Source organism: Orcinus orca, chromosome 19, assembly GCF_937001465.1.
Source record: "Orcinus orca chromosome 19, mOrcOrc1.1, whole genome shotgun sequence".
In the NCBI taxonomy this organism is placed as follows: Eukaryota; Metazoa; Chordata; class Mammalia; order Artiodactyla; family Delphinidae; genus Orcinus; species Orcinus orca.
Window position 1 is genome coordinate 42,927,903 of NC_064577.1, and position 18,292 is coordinate 42,946,194.

Genomic DNA, 18,292 nt, shown 5'->3' on the forward strand with positions numbered 1-18,292 from the left:
AAAGTAATTTTTTCAATGTTTTATTATATTTTAGGATGGCAATACACAAATAGTTTAAATGTGAAATTTAGAAAATTTTATCGAAATGAACCCAGTAAAACTCTGTTATAAACTGGCATATTGGGACTTCCCTGGTGGTCCAGTGGCTAAGACCCCCACGCTCCCAACGCAGGGGGTCTGGGTTCCCTGGTCGGGGAGCTAGATCCCACGTACCACAACTAAAGATCCTACATTCCGCAACCAAAAGATCCCATAAAAGCAACTAAAAGATTCCGCACGCCACAACTAAAAAAACAAAAGAGATCCTGCATGCCGTAACTAAGACCCAATGCAGCCAAATAAATAAATATTAAAAAAAATAAAAAATAAACTGGCATATTATAGCATGGATGGAGGTACAAAGTCATAAAGTTTCTTCCAAAATGTAACTTTATTTTTTAAAACCATAATATTTCACAAGTAATTGAAAATAAGGGTATCTGTCTTTACATTGTGCCCAATACCAGTGGTATATATCACTGGTGGATAACTGAAATTGGTGGATTGTTTTCACTGAATTGATTAGTTGTTTCAACTTTGTATGGATACAGACTGAAGAGCCTTGACCTCATAAAAGACTTCAGAGGGAGCTCGGTTAGAGACTATACCACAAAGATCTACACCACCATAATTAACTGTGTAACTTGGATCCCTCCAAAATACTGACACTTGCCCTAATTACCTAGGTAAGGACATAGAGCTGCTCTCTTGACCTGAAGTACAAAATTTTAGTTTGAAACACAAGTTATACCAAAGAGTTAAGAGGAATGTTTCAGTGGGAAATGTTACGTCACGGACTCCACAGAAAACAGAAGATCATCCCTGAATGTATTAATGTTCAGAGCCATGCTTCTTGCATTAGTGTATCTGTCAGATTACTCCTTTTTGTTATATACCACCATGTAGTATTGTACTTGTTAATATTCCCTAAGCAGCTTAGACAAATGATCACTGATATATGTTTGGGGTAAATAAATATTTTCATTTTCTCCTCACAATGTGGTGGTTGGTACCCAAAAAGACTTTGAAGTTGAGTTTTCATTATACAGTGTCATTTGGGGAGAGCAGAAAAGTGGACTACTGGTAAACTGTTAAAGAGTTTGTTCCTGGGAATTCTGTTTTCAAAGATGTAGTTTTCATCCTAGAATTATAGAATTTTGAAATGGAAAGAGACATTAACAATTTTCTAGTCCAACCATTACATTTGTCAGAATAAACTGAAGCCCTGAATGTTAAATCACTTATTGAAGGCCACATAATTTGTTGCCTAGACAAGCTCCTAGAACAGTATTTTTTCTTGGCCAGTATTTTAAAATGAAAGTTTTCCAACTTAAGTTTGACATATACTGCCTCAATTTTCTTTCTTTTTAAAACATGGAAATTGAACACAATGTTATAAATAAAAACTATTAAGTTAATCTTTCTCCTTGTTTATTTTTAAGCTAGAAATAAAAATCAATGTAGAACAATCAAGACAGACTTTTCAAAGGAATAGATACCACAGATTTGGGGCCCAAGTCTACTCTGGAGCCTCAAATACATGGTTTCTTCAACCTACTTGGAGAAATATGTTGAAAGTTTTTTGTTTTGTTTTGCTTTTAAGAAAAGGAACATATGACCATATAAAAAACATTTATTTGAGGGTAAGAGAGAGATTTTTCCCAAATAACAAGTAAGATAAGTGTAGCCATCTTATTTCAATAATTTATAATTCAGCTATTCAGAAAGAATGAGGACTATATAACTGTTTCTTTCTTTAAATGAGAAGCTGGAGCACAAGGGGTATGGAGTGGGGAACATATGATAAATCTTAAAAACTCAAATGACAACTTCCTTCTAGAGAGTGAGACATGGGAAATCACACAACCCCAGATTGTGCAATCTCTAAAGACAGTGATAAAGTGACTACTTCATAGATGAAGATAGACAACATGCTCTTGGACCTACAAGGGAACCCCCTCGTGTGAGAAAGGAAAGAACATACTTTAGCATAATATGCAGTTGCACTTAGACCTAAGGAAAGGCTATCAAATAAATTTTTGAGCAGTTCTCCATAGTAACTTTAATGAGTCTACATTTCAGCTCTCTGTGTTCTCAACACCTCTGTCTACAGCTCAAATGCACGCAGCAGCTGCCAGCCATGCCCATGAATTCCTGATGTCCCAGCTGAGTGCCTCTGCCTCTGAGCTCAAAAAGCCCCTTGCTTGACAGGGGTTAACCATATCCGGAAGGCTCTGGAAGAGGTCTGCTGGGCAGCAGGACTGCTGTTGATGAGAGGCTTCTTGTTGGACTTGAGTCCAGGAGCTGTGGGAAACCCAGAAACAGCAAGGTTCAGATGGGAATAGCAGCAAAGGTATCAGCTTCCGATACTGGTCACGGACTAAGACAAGAATTAGGAGTTCTCGCCACTCTGCCAAGCCCCACAGTTGGGAAAGAATTGACATCTCCCGCAAAACCCCACTCCCAAGTAAATTTGATTTGCTATATCATCCTCAAGTTAGAATGAGTCACTAGTTAATTAATTAATGCAATTATGCAAGCATGATTGTAAGCCACCCTGCTGACATATAAAGATGTTTTTTACCTTTAATTACCAGGAGAAAATGGACAAATTGGAGTTTGAGCACCTAACTTGAAGAAAAAACTAGGAAATATAGTCTCTCCCACCACGCACACCACTCCCAACACATTCTACTTAAAAATCCTTCGCATTGTGGGCTTTACTTTTCATTTTTAAAATTGTTACTTTAAATTAGGTCTCAAAGAAAGAAGTTGGCATTTCTTATTCTTTTCAGAGTGGTCTGGGAAATGCTACATCAGTGCACCTGAGAAAAAAATAGGAAAACAAGATCTCTTGTAATTTTGTTTTTGAATCAATACCCGGAATAATGGCCAGAAGCAAAAATCCACCGGTGCGTCAGCAAGCAGGATGCTCGGCCAGTCAGCTTCATCCTTCCCCCCTGAGCTGTAGGCTCCACGCCGCCGCTGCGGGCCCCTAGAGCAGATAGATAATGTAGGACAGAATGACCAGACCTATGATGGCAAAGAACATCAGGATGAAAATATCCAGCATTGTGGAGTCCTTGGCCGAGGAGGCCTCTGGGTCCCGGGGAAATGTGAGCTGTGAGCACGGAGGTTGCAGTCAGTGGAGAGAAATGGCTCCCTCTTCCCTCCACTGCTCAGCCCTCCTTTCCCCTCCCCCTCCCAGGGCCTGAGACTAAGGGATGCTGCATCTCCATCAGCAGCTTACTCTCCCCCCTCACCCCACAGCCAACCAATCACAAAGCCCGGGAGCGGGTAACCAAGGAACTGCTCGATTTCGACCAGGCAGAAGTGAAGAGGCTCAATTTCTCCCCAGGAACCCAATCCTACCCCTTTGTATCTAAATGGAGTCTGAATGTTATGGAAGTAGGAAGAGATCTGATCTGTATCCAGGTGCCCAAGGAATGAATACTCCTGAGTGCCTTTCTTCTCCTTTTTCCCTCCCATCATCCTTGGCATATAAGCTCAGAAAATAATGGTTGGGAGCTGGGTGGGCCACTGGCACACTGTAAAGTCACGTTATGGAGGGACATGGATGAAGTTCTCATGTGAGTCTCAGATGACATGTCTGGGGATGGAGCTAACACTTATGGGATTTCTATACTGTGTCAGATACTGCACACGTGGTGTAATTTCAACCTGCCTACAAGTCTTTTATAGATGAGGCTCAGAGATGGTCAGGAACTTGCCTAATGTTTCACTGGAAAGGGTAGAGACCAAGATCCAAAACTAGGCTTGTCCACTCCGGAGTCCACGTTCTTCTCTCGCTCCAGACTGGCCCACCCTGTTAGTCTGAAATGCCCCCTCAGCCCCACCTGCACTTCTCAGTTTGCGATGCGTGTTGCTCAGATCCCTCCGATTACAGTGTGAGCCCCAGAGGTCTCTCCTCCATTGATTCCTTATCTCTTCGTGGTCATTTCCCACATCCTTGTCCCTCTTATAACCTCTTCAGAACTCATTGCAGTGTTATACCCAGAGAGGGCACTAAAGAACTCTCGGTTAGGCCCATCCCTCTGCAGTAGGTGTCTAGAAATGCAACTCAAGTGACTTTTTTTTAATTGAAGTATAGTTGATTCACTATGTTGTGTTAATTTCTGCTGTACAGCAATGTGACTCAGTTATACATATATATATTCTTCTTCCTATTCTTCAAGTGGCTTCTTCTGAGGGGAAAGGAGAATTGGTGTTTTATAGTTTAAGCTGGGTGGCGGGTAGTCAGTTATGTCTTATGTAATTTTTATGCCTTTTGTCTTATTTCCTACTAAAAAAAAAAACAAAAAAAACCTCCCTGTGTCACCTCTGAGGCCTAGTGTCCTTGGCTCCACCCCAGCTAGTTCTTTTGAAGGACCCAGGACGAGGGCATTAGCAACCCCTTCATCGTGCTAAGCCTCAGGAACTTAGGCCGTTTCTAGAAGGGGGTTCAGAAACTCCCGGCATGGGTTCCAGCGGGCAGGGAACAGAGCTGTTAGGGAGTGGAGACTTGGCGCTGGTTCCCTCCCAAGCAGACCATCCCTGAAATCACTCTGGAGGTGATTGAAGCTCCTGGGAAGAAAAGGCTCCACAGACAACAGGGTGCAGGCCAACGGAGGCAAGAGTTGCCAACTCATTCCCCGCTATTGGGGCAATATTAGGCAGCCTGCGCCTTCGGAAGGGGAGCAGGTGTCAGTACTGACTTTAATTATCCTACCCAGTACTGCCTCACCACTCACTACACCGCTGCAGCCTGGCAGCCGCCTCATCCCCTAATTACAAAGGCTTACTCTGGGGAAAGGCCTTTCCTCTCCAGCCTGCTGCTATCCGGAAGCCAGGGAAAGCCTTAATTCTGAGCCCGAGTGGGCAATGCTCCTCTCCACAAAGCCTGACTGGTGGGCCCGCGCTGGGGCTGAAGGATCTGGATTCCTTCTCTACCACTGTCCCTTTCCCAACCCTGCAGAAGAGGGGAAGCTGGCTGCCGTGCCTGGTCAGAGGTCAGACCCAGGTCACCTGGAGCAAAGAATGGAGCAAGGGAGATACTGCCGGGAGAGGGGCAAAGGGCATGTGGCAAGGTCATAGCGGGAGGCTGGGAGCATCACACTGGGGTCCTAACACCTCCAGCCCTGCCACCAGCTGTGTGACTCCCACCAAACATTTCTGCATTTCTGGGCTTCAGTGAACCCCATCTGTAAGATGGACATCACAGTAGCTACTTCTCTCACAGAGCTGGTAATAATGTCAAAGGGAAAAAATGTGTGTTTAAGATCCATTCATCAGACATCGTGAGTGCTGCTTCGCGTTGCCAGAGCACCTTGTGGACGGCTTCACCCATGTCATCCCACTGCAGACTGTCCCAGGCCATCTGTCATTTCATTCCTCAAACACGTGCTGAGTTCCTCCTTTGTGTCAGGCAGAGGCAAAATTGCCCCCACCCCCAAGCTGAGCTCATTCAATAATTCAGCAAACATTTGCTGAGCAGCTATGTGCCCAGCCCTGGGCAGGCAGCGGGGTTGGAAAGATGAGTTAGCCCCATTACCTGCCCTGACAGCGCACTGGCTAGTGGGGAGACAGGTGCAGAACAAAGGAAGTAAGGCAGTTAAGAGAAGAATATGGGAGCTCAAAGAAACTTCTGGGAGTGTCACCAAGCTGGGCAGAGGGATGTAGCCAGGAGCTAGCCGGTGAGGAGTTCTCCACAAGGAGGAAGTAGGTGCCCAGGCCCCCGTCAGAGCAGACACACCACTGCTCCCTTCCTCCCAGGGTGACAGCTTCCAGGCTGGTCATTCTCCCCCTGAAGGACAGCAGAGCTCCCAGGAGGGTGATGGGCCAATGCCCCCCAAGCAGACGGGACACACAGACACAGCAGCACCTCAGAGCCAGAGAGATAACCAAGTCTGCAGGTAAAAATTATACTTTTATTTGAGTCACCAGGAGAAAGAGTCACTTGTGGTCCAAGTCAAATGTTCAAAATCATAACAGCCCAGAAAGATTTGATCCCAAGCACAAGCCCACGAGGGAGGGGACCAAAACAGACCAAGGAAAGACAACCACCCCATATAAAAAGATGAACGACGGCTTCACACACACACACACACACACACACACACACACACACACACACACGGATGAAATGTTTGGACAGAGGCAAATTTCACATGGTCATTTCTGTTTCTTTTTAAATACAGGTCTGTGGGGTGGTATTTTTTTTTTCCAGCTATTAAAAAAAAAAAAGGCCCAGAAGTGCATATGTGAGGGGGAAAAGGCGGAAATTAAGCAACAATTTTCCCTGGAGGGACATGAGAAAGAAAACAGGAAGCAATATTGAGAGAATTCACTTTTCTCACCATTGGGCTTCTTGCATTTCATTATTGGTCCACTAAAGTTATATTCACATTCTAGCTTTGCTTTCCTGGGATTAGATCAGCTAAAAAACCTGTGAAACATAAAAAAAGACCAGGACTTGGCCCAGCCCTCAGGTTCTGTGCTCTTCTAGGTATGGATGGTTCTGGAAAGGAATAAGGACTCCCAGCAGCCCCTGGGTCCCTCAGCACCAGTGTGACAGTCCCTCCTCTCTCTGGGGGTGTGTAAGAAAAGGTCCCCTATTTTTAGGATGGGAGGAGCAGAGGGCTGGCAGCAAGATTCCAGCGGCTGGCTTGCCTTGATTTGGAAGGAAATTTAAGCCGAGTGAAAAGAGGCTACTTCTTGCTCCCCCAGGTCCTCCTCCCACCCTCTCACCACCCTGCCAACCGCAGGCTCTCCAACAGGATGTGTCTCTGACCTTTGGTCCCAGAATCCACATTGTGCTTTGAGATCAAGAGGAAACAAAATGGACCAGCGCCTGCCTCAAGGCTCCCAAAATTGTTCCCTCTCTGCCTCCCTCATCCCCCAAATGGCCCAACATAAGACACTCCACCTGCCTTCACCTTGGTTCTGGCCAAGGGGGAAAGGGATTGGTCAGGCAGGGGCTCAAGCCTCTGATTTGGGGTAAATATTCCCAAGTCAACTCACAAGCAGTGAGGACCTGATGCTAAATATGCCTGCAGGGCACAAGGATGCAAGGATGTCAACCTGTGGGGCCTGAGTCAGCGGACTCGGGGTGAAGATGGGAGGGGTGACCCAGAAGGGTGACAAGAAAGCCCAGAGATGAATAAAGCCAGGCAAGGGTCGTCACAGCCACCAACGAGCAAGAGAAGGGACTTGGAGATAGCACCATCTTTCCCTTCCTCATCCTGGGTCTGTGCTTCCAGTTTTGTAGCCCTGGGACCCTCCCCTCTGCTTCAAGGAGGCTTTAAGTAAATGGGGAGCTAGCCTGGGCAGGGTGGCGGGGGAGACAGTGCGGGTGACACAGGGTCCCCTGGCCCCCTATTCTGCGGCCCAGGACACAGAGATGGGGGAGAGAATATGCCTGGAGCCACAAAGCCTTCCCCCCACCCCTCCCCCACCAAGCACCCCCACCCCCTTACTTCCGCCTGGCACATTGGAAAGGGGGTGGATGGGCTTCCTCCATTCGGGGATAGGAGGAGGGATTTTTCACTCCAAAGAAAACATAAGGAATTTCTCTCCCCCAGCGTCCTCCCCTCTCACTGTGGGTTTTGAGGAAAATATCGGGGAGGACAGCTCTGCACACACAGCCCGCACCCCGCCCGCTTCTCTCACGCTCACACTCACCCTCGCCTGTCACGGACACCTGCAGACACTCGCTCCTTCCCCCGTAACAAAGTCCTGGAGATACAGAGGGTCCTGTGGTTTCGAACAGTCCACCTGGGGTCGGGCGGGAAGTGGGGAGCGGGGAGGCCATGGAAGGCCTGGAGACACCTTGCCAGGAGGCGCGGCGAGGAGCGGCCTAACTAGATCTCGCGAGAGGCCGGGCTGCATGGGCGAGAGGCCCGAGGCTTCCCTGGTGCACCCTTCACAAGGCGGCAAGCCAGGGACCCTGGGGACCGGGGTGGGAGTGAGGGAAAAGGGCTGCAGAGAGAACACCCCGTTCCCCTCCTTCCTGCAGCTGTCCCTAAAGTAAAGGCGAGAACCGGACCCAAGCCGAGCTTCCTGGGGAGCTGCTCACCCACACCAGGCTCGGGTGGGCAGCTGAGCAAAATCACAGTGTGAAAAGGAACCGTGTCCGGAGGGAAGAATGAATCCCAAAGCAGGAACGTCACCCTCCTCTGTTGCCCTTGAGCTGGGGAGAGAAGGGTGAGGGAGCCCCTTGGAGGGCTGGCAGCCCCATCTTTGAGAAGCAGAGGCAAAGCCCATCTCACTGGTCCCTGCACGACGGCAGCACCCCTGTCCCCATCCCAGGGGCAAGGGCGGTGGGTCCCACTCCCGGGAGTGTGTGAAGCAACTCCCAGCCGCCCTGGGAGTCCTGGGGGTCTGGGGCTCACCCCAGCCTGGAATGTTTGGGTGTGTGAGGAGGTGGGCAGGAGGGGCTGAGGGGGAAGAAAAGAGAGAAGGCAGAGGCCTGGGAGCTGACGGGTCGCCCCCCCAGACCAGCCCCACGGGCCTCGGCTTCCCTCAGAGAGGTCCACACCTGTTCCATCCAGAGAGAAAATCAAGGAGTTGGTCAAGGGGAAAACCTGCCAGAGGAAGGAGCCGCGAAAGTGGCAGAACAAGGCTTCGGTTGGCAAAAGAAGCTGGAAGAGGGGGAGAATAAACAAGCTGTTGCAGATTTTAAAAAACAGAGACACCAAAGGGTGGACAGGTCACGCCCAGGACGGATGCGATGCTGTGGAATGCACTGAAGACGGATGGGGCGGGCGGCGCCCGGCGGGCTCAGATGGCCTCCACGTAGTTGGCCGGCAGCATCCCCGTGTCGCCGGTGCGCTCCACGGTCCCGTACATCCAGCCGTCGTCGATCTGCTGCACGTTGACGATGGTGTCCCCGTCCTGGAAGGAGACCTCGTCCTCGTCGGCGGCACTGTAGTCATACACGGCGCGGTACCGCTTCTGCAGGGGTCGGGGCGCGGTTAGTCAGGGGTGCCTAACTCTCTGGGACCCCAGAGCAGAGTGGACCAGGAGCTGGGAGACACGGAAGGGCTGGGCTCTGCCATGAATTTTCTCACCTCTGTGTCTCATTTTCTGAGAGCAACCACCTTTTTAATAATGCATCTGGCGTCTAACAAGGGCCAGGCATAAACAGGGATGGAGGTTACAATAGTTCTGCCCTGTCTCTCGGGACAGGAACGCAGTAATGTCCGGTGGACACCATGCCGGGTAGAGGTTAAAAATATGACATGTGTTCTATTATCTGCATTTTTTTTTTCTTTTGGCCGCCCCGCGTGGCATGTGGCATCTTAGTTCCCCGACTAGAGATCGAACCCGTGCCCCCTGCAGTGGAAGCTCGGAATCTTAACCACTGGACTGCCGGGGAAGTCCCTATCTGTGTTATTATAAGCACCAGTCTTTCTTCTTTTTTTGAAGCTGTTGATGAATCTGGTTCCCAAATTCAGGACAAAGACCAATTCCTGTGAGAAAAACCTCCAGGTGACACAAGACATATCTGTTAGGTCCCACCTTCCAACCTCAGCCAAAGTCTTGTGCTTAAGCCCCAGCTGTAGGAAATGTCCAGTAAAAACACATGAACTCTAGCTGTGATCTTGGAAGCAGGCAAGATTCTAACGTCCTCTGACCCTCACTGCCCTTGACATCGACTTGTCTCCGGGGGTCAGCTCAGGCTTTACGGTGCCCCAGGCCAGGCTCTGGGATCAGTGTGGGTCCGGGGCTGGACGAGCCCATTAGAAACCTCCGGGATCTGCCCCCGCTGCCCCGCCCCACCACCAGGACCCCTGCTCAGACCTTCTGTTTGCAGCCTCTGGTCTGCCTCCTCCAACTGTTCATCCATTGTGATCTCGGGGGAACTTTCCAAAATGCAAACCTGAGGATGTTCCTCCCTGGCTTTAAATCCTTCAGAGGCCCCCTATCCTCTTCAGCATGAAATTTCAAAACCCGCCCCCACCCCCGCAGCAGAAACCAGCTTCATCAGCCCCGAAGGCTATGGAATAAGAGGTCACAACCCTCAAGAAATGACGGAAGTGACCTCGGTCTCTTATCACCAACTCTGCCTTTAATCTCTTGGGCCAAGTCACCACATCTAAGCCCGCATCCTGCAATAGCCGCCTAACTCATCTCCCTGCTTCCGCCCTCAATCTTCTCTTGCTGCTTCTCAACGCAGCTGCTAGAGCCACGTTTTAAAAACACAAGTCAAACCCCTTACTCTGCACAGCTCACCAGTCACAAAGGCCTTCCTATGGCCTACAAGTCCCTGCATGATCAGACCTCATTCCCTGCCCTCTTCCCCTCTCTGGTCACCTTGGCCTTCCTGCTGATCCTTGAACTTTCCTAGAACATTCCTGCCTCAGGACCTTTGCAATTGCTGTTCTCCTCCACCACTCATTCCTTTACTTTACTGAGAACTTTGCTGTTCTCTCCCCTTCTCATTCGGCTGTCTTTTTCTTCACAGCTTCTCTCTGACCTTTCGTTACTTACCTACTTATCTCTTGGCTTTCGTGTTTGTCTCCCGACTGGAATGTAAGCTTCAAGAGGGCAGGAAGGTGGACTTTTATTCAGAGCCAAATCCCTTCAGTCCAGAACAGGCTTAGTGAGTATTGGAAGGACTGGCTGGTCTATCTGGAACCTTATCCTTCACACGACCTCTACGGCCCACCTGACACCCCAGATAGCGCTGACAATCACTCCCTCGTTTGTGTGGCCAGAGCCTGAGGCCCGAGCAGGCCACTTATCTCAAGCTACTTTATTTCTCGGAGTATTGTCCCTCCTACTTCTACATGAGCTACTTTGAATTCCAAGGCACCCGGCATAGAGGAGCTGAGCTTGGCTGCACCGTCACTGGGATAAGTAGCAGGACTTACAGACCAAACCTCTAGTCTGAGGGCTGGTAAGCCTGATCCCACCCCACCTCCCACTTTGCTCGTTAATTTATTCACTAAATTGATGGCTTCCCGCTTTGAGCCTGGCTCAGAGTAGGTGAACCAAAGAGACACTGCCCTGCCCACATGGAGCGTCAAGTCCAGTGGGGGTCACAGTCAGAAGATGACAAACCCAGAGAACTGTTTCAAGGTGGAAAAAGTGCTCTGAAGGAAACCAGTGGGGCAGAAGGACAGACACGTCAGGGGAGACCCACTCGCCACAGGGTGGTTTGGGAGGGTGCCTCAGAGGCAGGGGCAAGCTGAGATCTGAGGGACCTGGCAGGTCATCGTCATGGAGACTGGGGAGCAGGGCGCAGCCTGGAGGGCCCCAAGCAGAAAGGTGCTTTGTGTGCTCCCAGGTAGCTGGAGTAAGGAAACGTGGGCCGGGAGCTGGGTGGACGAGACTCGCCCAATGTACAGCTATGGCTGGAACGCAGGGTCCCAATCTGCCCCCTACACCACACTTGCTTTCTTCTCGAGAGGCTGAGACCCCTATTATCTGCAGAGGGCAAGGGAGCTGGGGTCAAAGGTCAGGGGAGGCCAGGCCTCCTGGGTGGGTTTTCTAAGGAAAGTGCAAGAATTACGTCCAGGACGTCTCCCCGAGGCCCACTCACCTCCCACACCTCCTCTCCCGCAGCCAGGGCTACTCACCCCGCCCCCGCCTGGGGCACTGCGCTGTATGGAGACCGGGGCTGCAGGCTCCTTGTAGCCACCGTAGGACTGGGCTGCCTGCTGCTGCTGGGGCTGCTGGTAAACTGGAAGCCGGCAGGAGACGGGCTCAGAAACTGTCTTGCCAAAGCCAGCCTGGCTCCCTTCTTCCACGAAGCCCATGCCATGTATTTCCACCGCCCATCACCTCACTCAACCGCCACGCTGCTCAAAGGCTTCTGTCTCTGTGTGCACATTTGCTGGTGCCGCGAATTCTGCAACAGGGGCTGCATCTCTCCCCATGGCGCTGGGAGCCCAGAACGGGCCCTGACCCTGGTGCTTGTGCCCTCGGTAGGGATGAGACCTGGGTGTGTGTGTGTACACGAGGCTTCCCTCTCACCTCCTCCCAACCCTGTAGCCGGCCTGGCCTCAGGTCCTCTGCCCGCACAGGCCTCACGCTCACCTGGGGCGCTGGTTGGGATGTGGTGAGGCTGCTGCTCCTGGGGCCGCCGATAGCCAGTGTCCTGGGGATCTCGGCGCTCTGGCTCCAGGCCCTCACCCCCGCTGGGGCCCATGCGGCTCTTCTCAAACTCTTCGTGGTATTTTATCTGCGGGGGCAGAAAGTGCTGGGTGAAGGACCCACAGCAAACCAGCCAAAGCTCCCCTTCCGCTGCCACTCAAGATCCTGGGACGGGAGAGACTCCTGGAGGTCTCCAGGCAAAGAGAGCTGGGTTCTTGTTGGGGATGTACCAGCTATGTGCCCCTGAACAAGCACTTAACCTTGCTACACCTCCATTTCCACTTTACAGGGGTTGCTGAAGGATGCAATGAGATAATGGATGTAAAAGGGCCACGTAAACTAAAGCATGAGACAAATGTAAATGGTCATTTTTCTGTGCCTGTGGCAGGGGCTAGGGCTACCCTGCTTTCACACTGGTCCACAGCAGCAAAAGCAGCAACTCCTGTTTATTGAGCACCTACTAGGTGCCAGGCACTGTGCTAGGTGTTCTGCATCACATGCTCGTTTTACCTTGACAGCACCTACAAGGGGGTACAGTATAGTCGCCATTTAACAGACAAGAAGGAAACTAAGTCACCGACAAGCAGCATGAGTTACCCATGCTCACGGAGACTCCAGAGACTGTGCTCTTAACCAGCAGGCGACTCTGCCTCTTGCGGGCATGACCTCGCAGAGTTCTGCTGAGGACCCTAGCCTGCAGGGCAAAGAAATGCCAGGCCCTCCCTTGAGGGTGGGTTGGTATCTAGAAGATGAGTTCCTTCTCTCCTCAGGTTCCAAAAATGGGCAAAAAGAGGCCTAGAGAAGCCACACACCCCAGGGTCCTCAGCAAGGGCTGGCTGAACTGAACATACCAGGACCCAGAGCTGCGTTCTTAAGATCTGGTCTTCAGACTGTCTGCTCCCAACCCACCTGAGCTGCTTGTTAGAATGCAGGTTCCAGGACCTTCCACAGAATCTACAAAATCAGGGCTAGGGTTTTGGAATATGCACTTTTTTTTCTTTCTTTCTCTCTCTCTCCTTCTTTCTTTTTTTTTTTTTTTTTGTGGGGGGGACTATGCACTTTTAAAAGATTCCCCCAGGTGAGTCTGAAGCAGGCTCAAGTTTGAGAACCAGTGATCTAGAGCAGAGGTTGGCAAACTCTGGTCCACGGGCCTGCAGCCTGTGTGCTCACAGCCTGCGAGCTAAGAACGGTTTCTACATTTTGTAATGTTTGGAGGATGGGGATGGGGGAGTGGGGGGAGAATTAAGAGGAATAAGATTGGTAACATGTGAAATTTCCATGACATTCAAATTTCAGTGTCCAGAAATAAAGTTTTACTGGAACACAGTCTCACCATTCATTTCCCATTACCTATGGTTGCTTTCATTGCAGAGCTGAGTAGCTTCGACAGAGGCCCTTCGGCCCATAAAGCCTAAAATATTTACTATCTGGCCCTTTACAGGAAAAATTTGCTGACCCCTGCTTGCCCAAATATGTCGAATGCATATTCCTGTTGGTAAAATCTGTTTTAGCACAATCCTCCCAAATTGCATCTATTTTAGCAATTACACACAAGCATCACTTTACAAATATGGAATGTCTCCTGTAAAACTCACACCAAAAATATGAATAAAACCAAGGATGAGATGAAAAAGAACAACCTCCAGGAGTTCTAGGGTTTTCTCCCTGTACTCTCACTGGCATGTAGCCCACACCCCACCTTGAGGACCCCTAGTGGGGTCTATTCACTTTTCAGAGAGGACGCTGGTGGGGAGGAAGCAACAGAGGAGGTGGAAAGCCCGTGGTTTGTGTGTTCCGGGATCGCTGGGCTGGGCCGGGGCTCGGGGAGGAAGTGGGACAGAGAGTGACAGAATAGCTCCCCCTCACCCCCCAGAGGAAACCTGGAAAGCAGGACACAGAAAACTGGTCCTGTCCTGAGCAGACCCGGGGCTGAATTGTCTCCAGGCCTCGGACCAGAAGCCGGTTCTCACTTCCTGTTCACCAGGATCCTGCCCCATGCTTCTCCCAGTGAAAAAGGGGGTGGGGTGAGGGGACAGGGAACGGATGGGGGCAAAGCCTGCCCTGTTTCCCGGAGCAGAAGCAACGAGCGATCCTGTGCCCCGGAAGCCCCTACCAAGGCCTGATCCAGCTGTCCCAGCCCGGGGCCTCCCGTGGGCCACCCCCTCCCACTTTCTTTGCTGCCTTCTCGTATCCGCTTTGCAAGGAGGGCAAGAGTTAACACTCGGCCAGGCAGGCCTTACACAGGAGTAGCTGGGCTAAAGGTCTGCAGGGGTGGTGGGCTGGGACCACCCACATCGTTCCACCCACATCGTTCAGCTGCTCTTCCAGCTGTTAACTGACGGTGACCCACTGCAGCCCAGGCTGGGAGAACAGGTGGGGCAGCAGCAAAGCCCAGGATGGGCCCTGTCTGGAGGCAGGGAGGACCAGCCCCCTCCTCCCCCTGCCCCTTCCCTTCACGCCCAAGTAGGGACCCACAACCAAATGGTGAAATAAACTGAGCCCATTCCTGAAGGGGAAGCAGCTGATCCTGGTCAGACTGAAAACTCATCGAATCCCTGAACTCCCAAAAGGAAGAGCACCCAGGGGCGAAGTTCAAAGACACAGGGCCAGTGCCCTGCTCTCAGATTCCTAAAACAAGGGCAAAAGGTGAGTGTCCCTTAGCCCCACTCCCTTGGTGACCCCGTCCTCCGGTGAGCAGTCGGGGGTGGGGACAAGGAGAGGCCTCTAGGCTCCCAAGGCAACTGGCCTTCTGACTTTTGTCCTGGGGGGTGGGAAAGGTCAGCTTCCCTTGTTTACTGTCTGTTAATGAAAAGAGGCCTGACTCTGGGAGCCGATGACTAAGGGAGGGAAAGTGTACATGTGGAGGCCGACAGAGGCCTGCACCGGGCCCTGAGGGAGCCAGGAGGTGGCCTGAGGGGCAGGTGTGTCCCGGCTGACGGCCCACTTCTCTGGGTATGGCTCTGTCTGTATTAGTGAAGGGGTGACTCTCTGAGGAAGGAGGCATGTCTGGGTCCCAGGCCTGGCACCATCTCCCCTTTTGCGTCCTACAGACTTAGTCCTTCATCGAGAGCTGCAGTGTCCCTCCCACGTCTCATCCCTGGGGTCATGAGCCCTTCACTTGCTCAGTGAGCTTGGAAGAGTCCCATCCCCTCTGAGCCTGAGTTTCCTCATCTTAAAAAGAGGTTACGGTACCACCTGCTCCCACGTGGTCTGGAGGCTCCCGACTACCTCTAGGAACCTAGCCAAACTCTAGAGCTGAAAGCAAGTAGGGACGTGTGTGCGTTTCCACAAGTGGCTGATGGGATCCATCTTGCTCCTTAAAAAGCCACCCCACATGCGTAAATATCTATAAAATTAGGCCCAGCTGATTCAGGCGGACAGAGTCGTGGCAGCCTCCCCACCATCGATGCAGGAACCACCTGTTAATCTAATAGTAATAACCTTGACCTTTGCTCAGCTTTTCACATTGAGTTCTCTGCACATAATCTCCCTTGGCCCTGACAATAATCACCCTTAAAAAACAAGTCGGATAGGTACACTTTAATTCCTATTTTATAGAAGTAAATGAGGCTCAGAAGTTAAATGACTTTCATTACTCAGTCAGGGCTGAGGCTGGGGACACAAGGACAAAGCCACAGCTGGACGGGCCCTTTCCTGTGTCAGGATGACCACATGCCCAAGTCTGCCCCTAGTACCAGTTCATGTCTTCTGGAATACATATGAATAGCACTGCCTTTCACTCTCAAAAGGGATGATAATCACAAGGTCACCCTAACTGAGAGAAGGGGTGCCTGGCACTTAAGTCAGGAGTTGCAGCACAGAGGGGAAATGGACTGCAAAAAGTGAGGTTGCAGTTCCCTTCTGCCCAGCCCCACCTGATAAAATTTCAATCCTCTCAACTTCCTCTCCCTCCCCTGCCCAACAAGCGGGGAAACTGTTATTACTTTGCTGATCAACCTAATGGTTTGAGAAGCAAAGAGGCACCTTAAAGGGTGTTAGCACATTCAAAAGGAAAATGAACATTTTTCAGAGGCCAAGGCCCTGTCTGATCCCTCCCTGTTCCAAGCTCAGCAAAGTTCTAATCGTCTAAATGCCCTGAAAAGGTGTCACCATAAGCTCAGAAATGTCAGCAGAGCCCTGGTCTAAAAACTGTCCTGGGAGCCCATGGAAGGATGCCAGGCTGTAACTGTGCCCATGAGATCCAAGTGCACATGGGTAGAGGGACCCAGGCCTCAGGACCCTCCTCACTCATCCAAGGGCCCTGCCAGCCAGGACTCCAGGATGACTAGTTGAGGGTCCATTCCAAACCTAAGAAAAATGCATTTTTTCTGCTAGCTGATGTTCCGTTTTCTGAACCCCTGCTCTCCTGATTGTGGTGGAAAACAAAGGTCTGACTCCACACTTGCTTCCACATGATTCTACATCATGACCAAGAAGGGAACATCAGGCTTTGAATGGAATAGTCAACTCACCAGCCAGGGTCTGTTTTTTTCTAACAGTGTTTCCGTTTGTTGCAGTCCTCTGTGGTGCCCTTATATGTATAACCCATTTCCTTTTCTCAGCCAGCCCAAGAACAAGGTATCGCTGTCATCCCCATTTTACAGATGGGGAAACCAATGCTCAGGAGGTAGGTAAGGGGTGGGTGAGTCCTAACGTCAGCTCCTAGTTCTCAACCACCAGGTTACGCTGTGCTCCCTGTGAGAGACTAACACGATTTTGTTTTTAAAACAAATGTAAATCTGTGCTCGATTTCATTAAGAATCAGAGAAATGCAAGTTAAAACCATGAGATACCACTACACACAATCAAAATGGCTAAAAGGAACAAGTCTAAGGATGTACAGCCACGGAAACTCTCATCACTGCCGGCGAGAGGGTAAATCAATACCACCGCTCGAAAAGTAGTTCGGTGTCATCTGGTAAGGCTGAAGGAACATACGCTCTGAGATCTGGCAATTCCACTCCACATTATCGACACTAGGAAATATGTATGAAGCTGTCCACAGCCATAGAAGCACTCCAAATGACCATCAACACCAGCATCAATATAAGCATCTTAAATGGAATGCTATACAACAACAAAATAGAACAAACTACAGCTGCTTGCAAACATGTACATGATTCTTTAAACCCAACGTTGCCCAAAGGAGGCAAGACGCAAAAGAACAGATATGTTCAAAATTGGGAAAAACAAAACTATAGTATTCAGAAATGCATAGTTGCAGGGGAGGGATAAATTAAGAGTCTGAGATACATAGACACACTACTAAATATAAAAGAGATAATCAACAAGGACGTACTGTATAGCACAGGGAACTATACTCAATATCTTGTAATAAACTATAAGGGAAAAGAATCTGGGGGAAAAATATGTATATATAAAACTGAATCACTTCTCTGTACACCTGAAACTAACACAACATTTTAAACCAAGTATACTTCAATTTAAAAACAAGAAAAAAAATTACATAGTGAAAAAAACAAAGCATAGCTACATTTTAAAATTGTAAAGGAAAGAACAGCACACGCTTTCAAAAATTAAACTACAGGGTTGTCCAACAAGCCCACCTCTGGGGCATTTGACTCTGGGGCTAGAATTTTCTTTGACTTTACTATTTACTACTGATTAGGCCTGGACTATAAGGAATGAAGCTTATTTAAGGAATATAAGCTACTAATTATTTCTGACTGAAAGAAATGCAAAGGATTTCTGCCTGTAGCAAGGCTATCTCCAAAGCTTATGGTTTTGGGTTTTTATATAAATAAATTAATTAATTAGTTTGTTTTGGCTGTGTTGGGTCTTCGTTGCTGCTCACGGGCTTTCTCTAGTTGAGGAGCAGGGGGCTACTCTTCGTTGCAGTGTGCAGGCTTCTCACTGTGGCTTCTCTTGCTGCGGAGCACGGGCTCTAGGCGCCCGGGATTCAGTAGTCGTGGCACGTGGGCTCAGTAGTTGTGGCTTGCGGGCTTAGTTGCCCTGCAGTATGTGGGATCTTCCCAGACCAGGGCTCGAACCCGTGTCCCTTGCATTGGCAGGCAGATTCTTAACCACTGCGCCACCAGGGAAGCCCAAAGCTTATGGTTTTATAGTCCTGGAGGACATTAACTAGTTCTGCAGCTAATGGCAGAACACTAACTAGTTCTGTATCTAATTATAT

At 49.9% G+C, this 18,292-nt stretch overlaps 1 protein-coding gene and 1 long non-coding RNA gene across 2 annotated transcripts in view; both read right to left on the minus strand.

Moving 5' to 3' along the window:
- Window positions 1-640: 640 nt before the first annotated feature.
- Window positions 641-8,112, minus strand: LOC117197738 (uncharacterized). The gene is made up of 3 exons (XR_004478573.2): window positions 7,720-8,112; window positions 2,920-3,034; window positions 641-2,343 (listed from the first exon to the last, which is right to left on the minus strand). It is a non-coding gene; the product is annotated as an uncharacterized LOC117197738 (long non-coding RNA).
- Window positions 8,113-8,316: 204 nt separating this feature from the next.
- Window positions 8,317-18,292, minus strand: part of LASP1 (LIM and SH3 protein 1) — a 37,591-nt gene continuing 27,615 nt past the window's right edge. Inside the window, exons 5-7 of the mRNA XM_004282711.4 lie at window positions 12,082-12,226; window positions 11,622-11,725; window positions 8,317-8,991 (exon numbers count right to left, since the gene is read on the minus strand). Coding sequence (XP_004282759.1) covers window positions 8,818-8,991; window positions 11,622-11,725; window positions 12,082-12,226 — 423 coding nt within the window. The 3' untranslated portion in view covers window positions 8,317-8,817. The remainder of the gene's footprint in view (window positions 8,992-11,621; window positions 11,726-12,081; window positions 12,227-18,292) is intronic.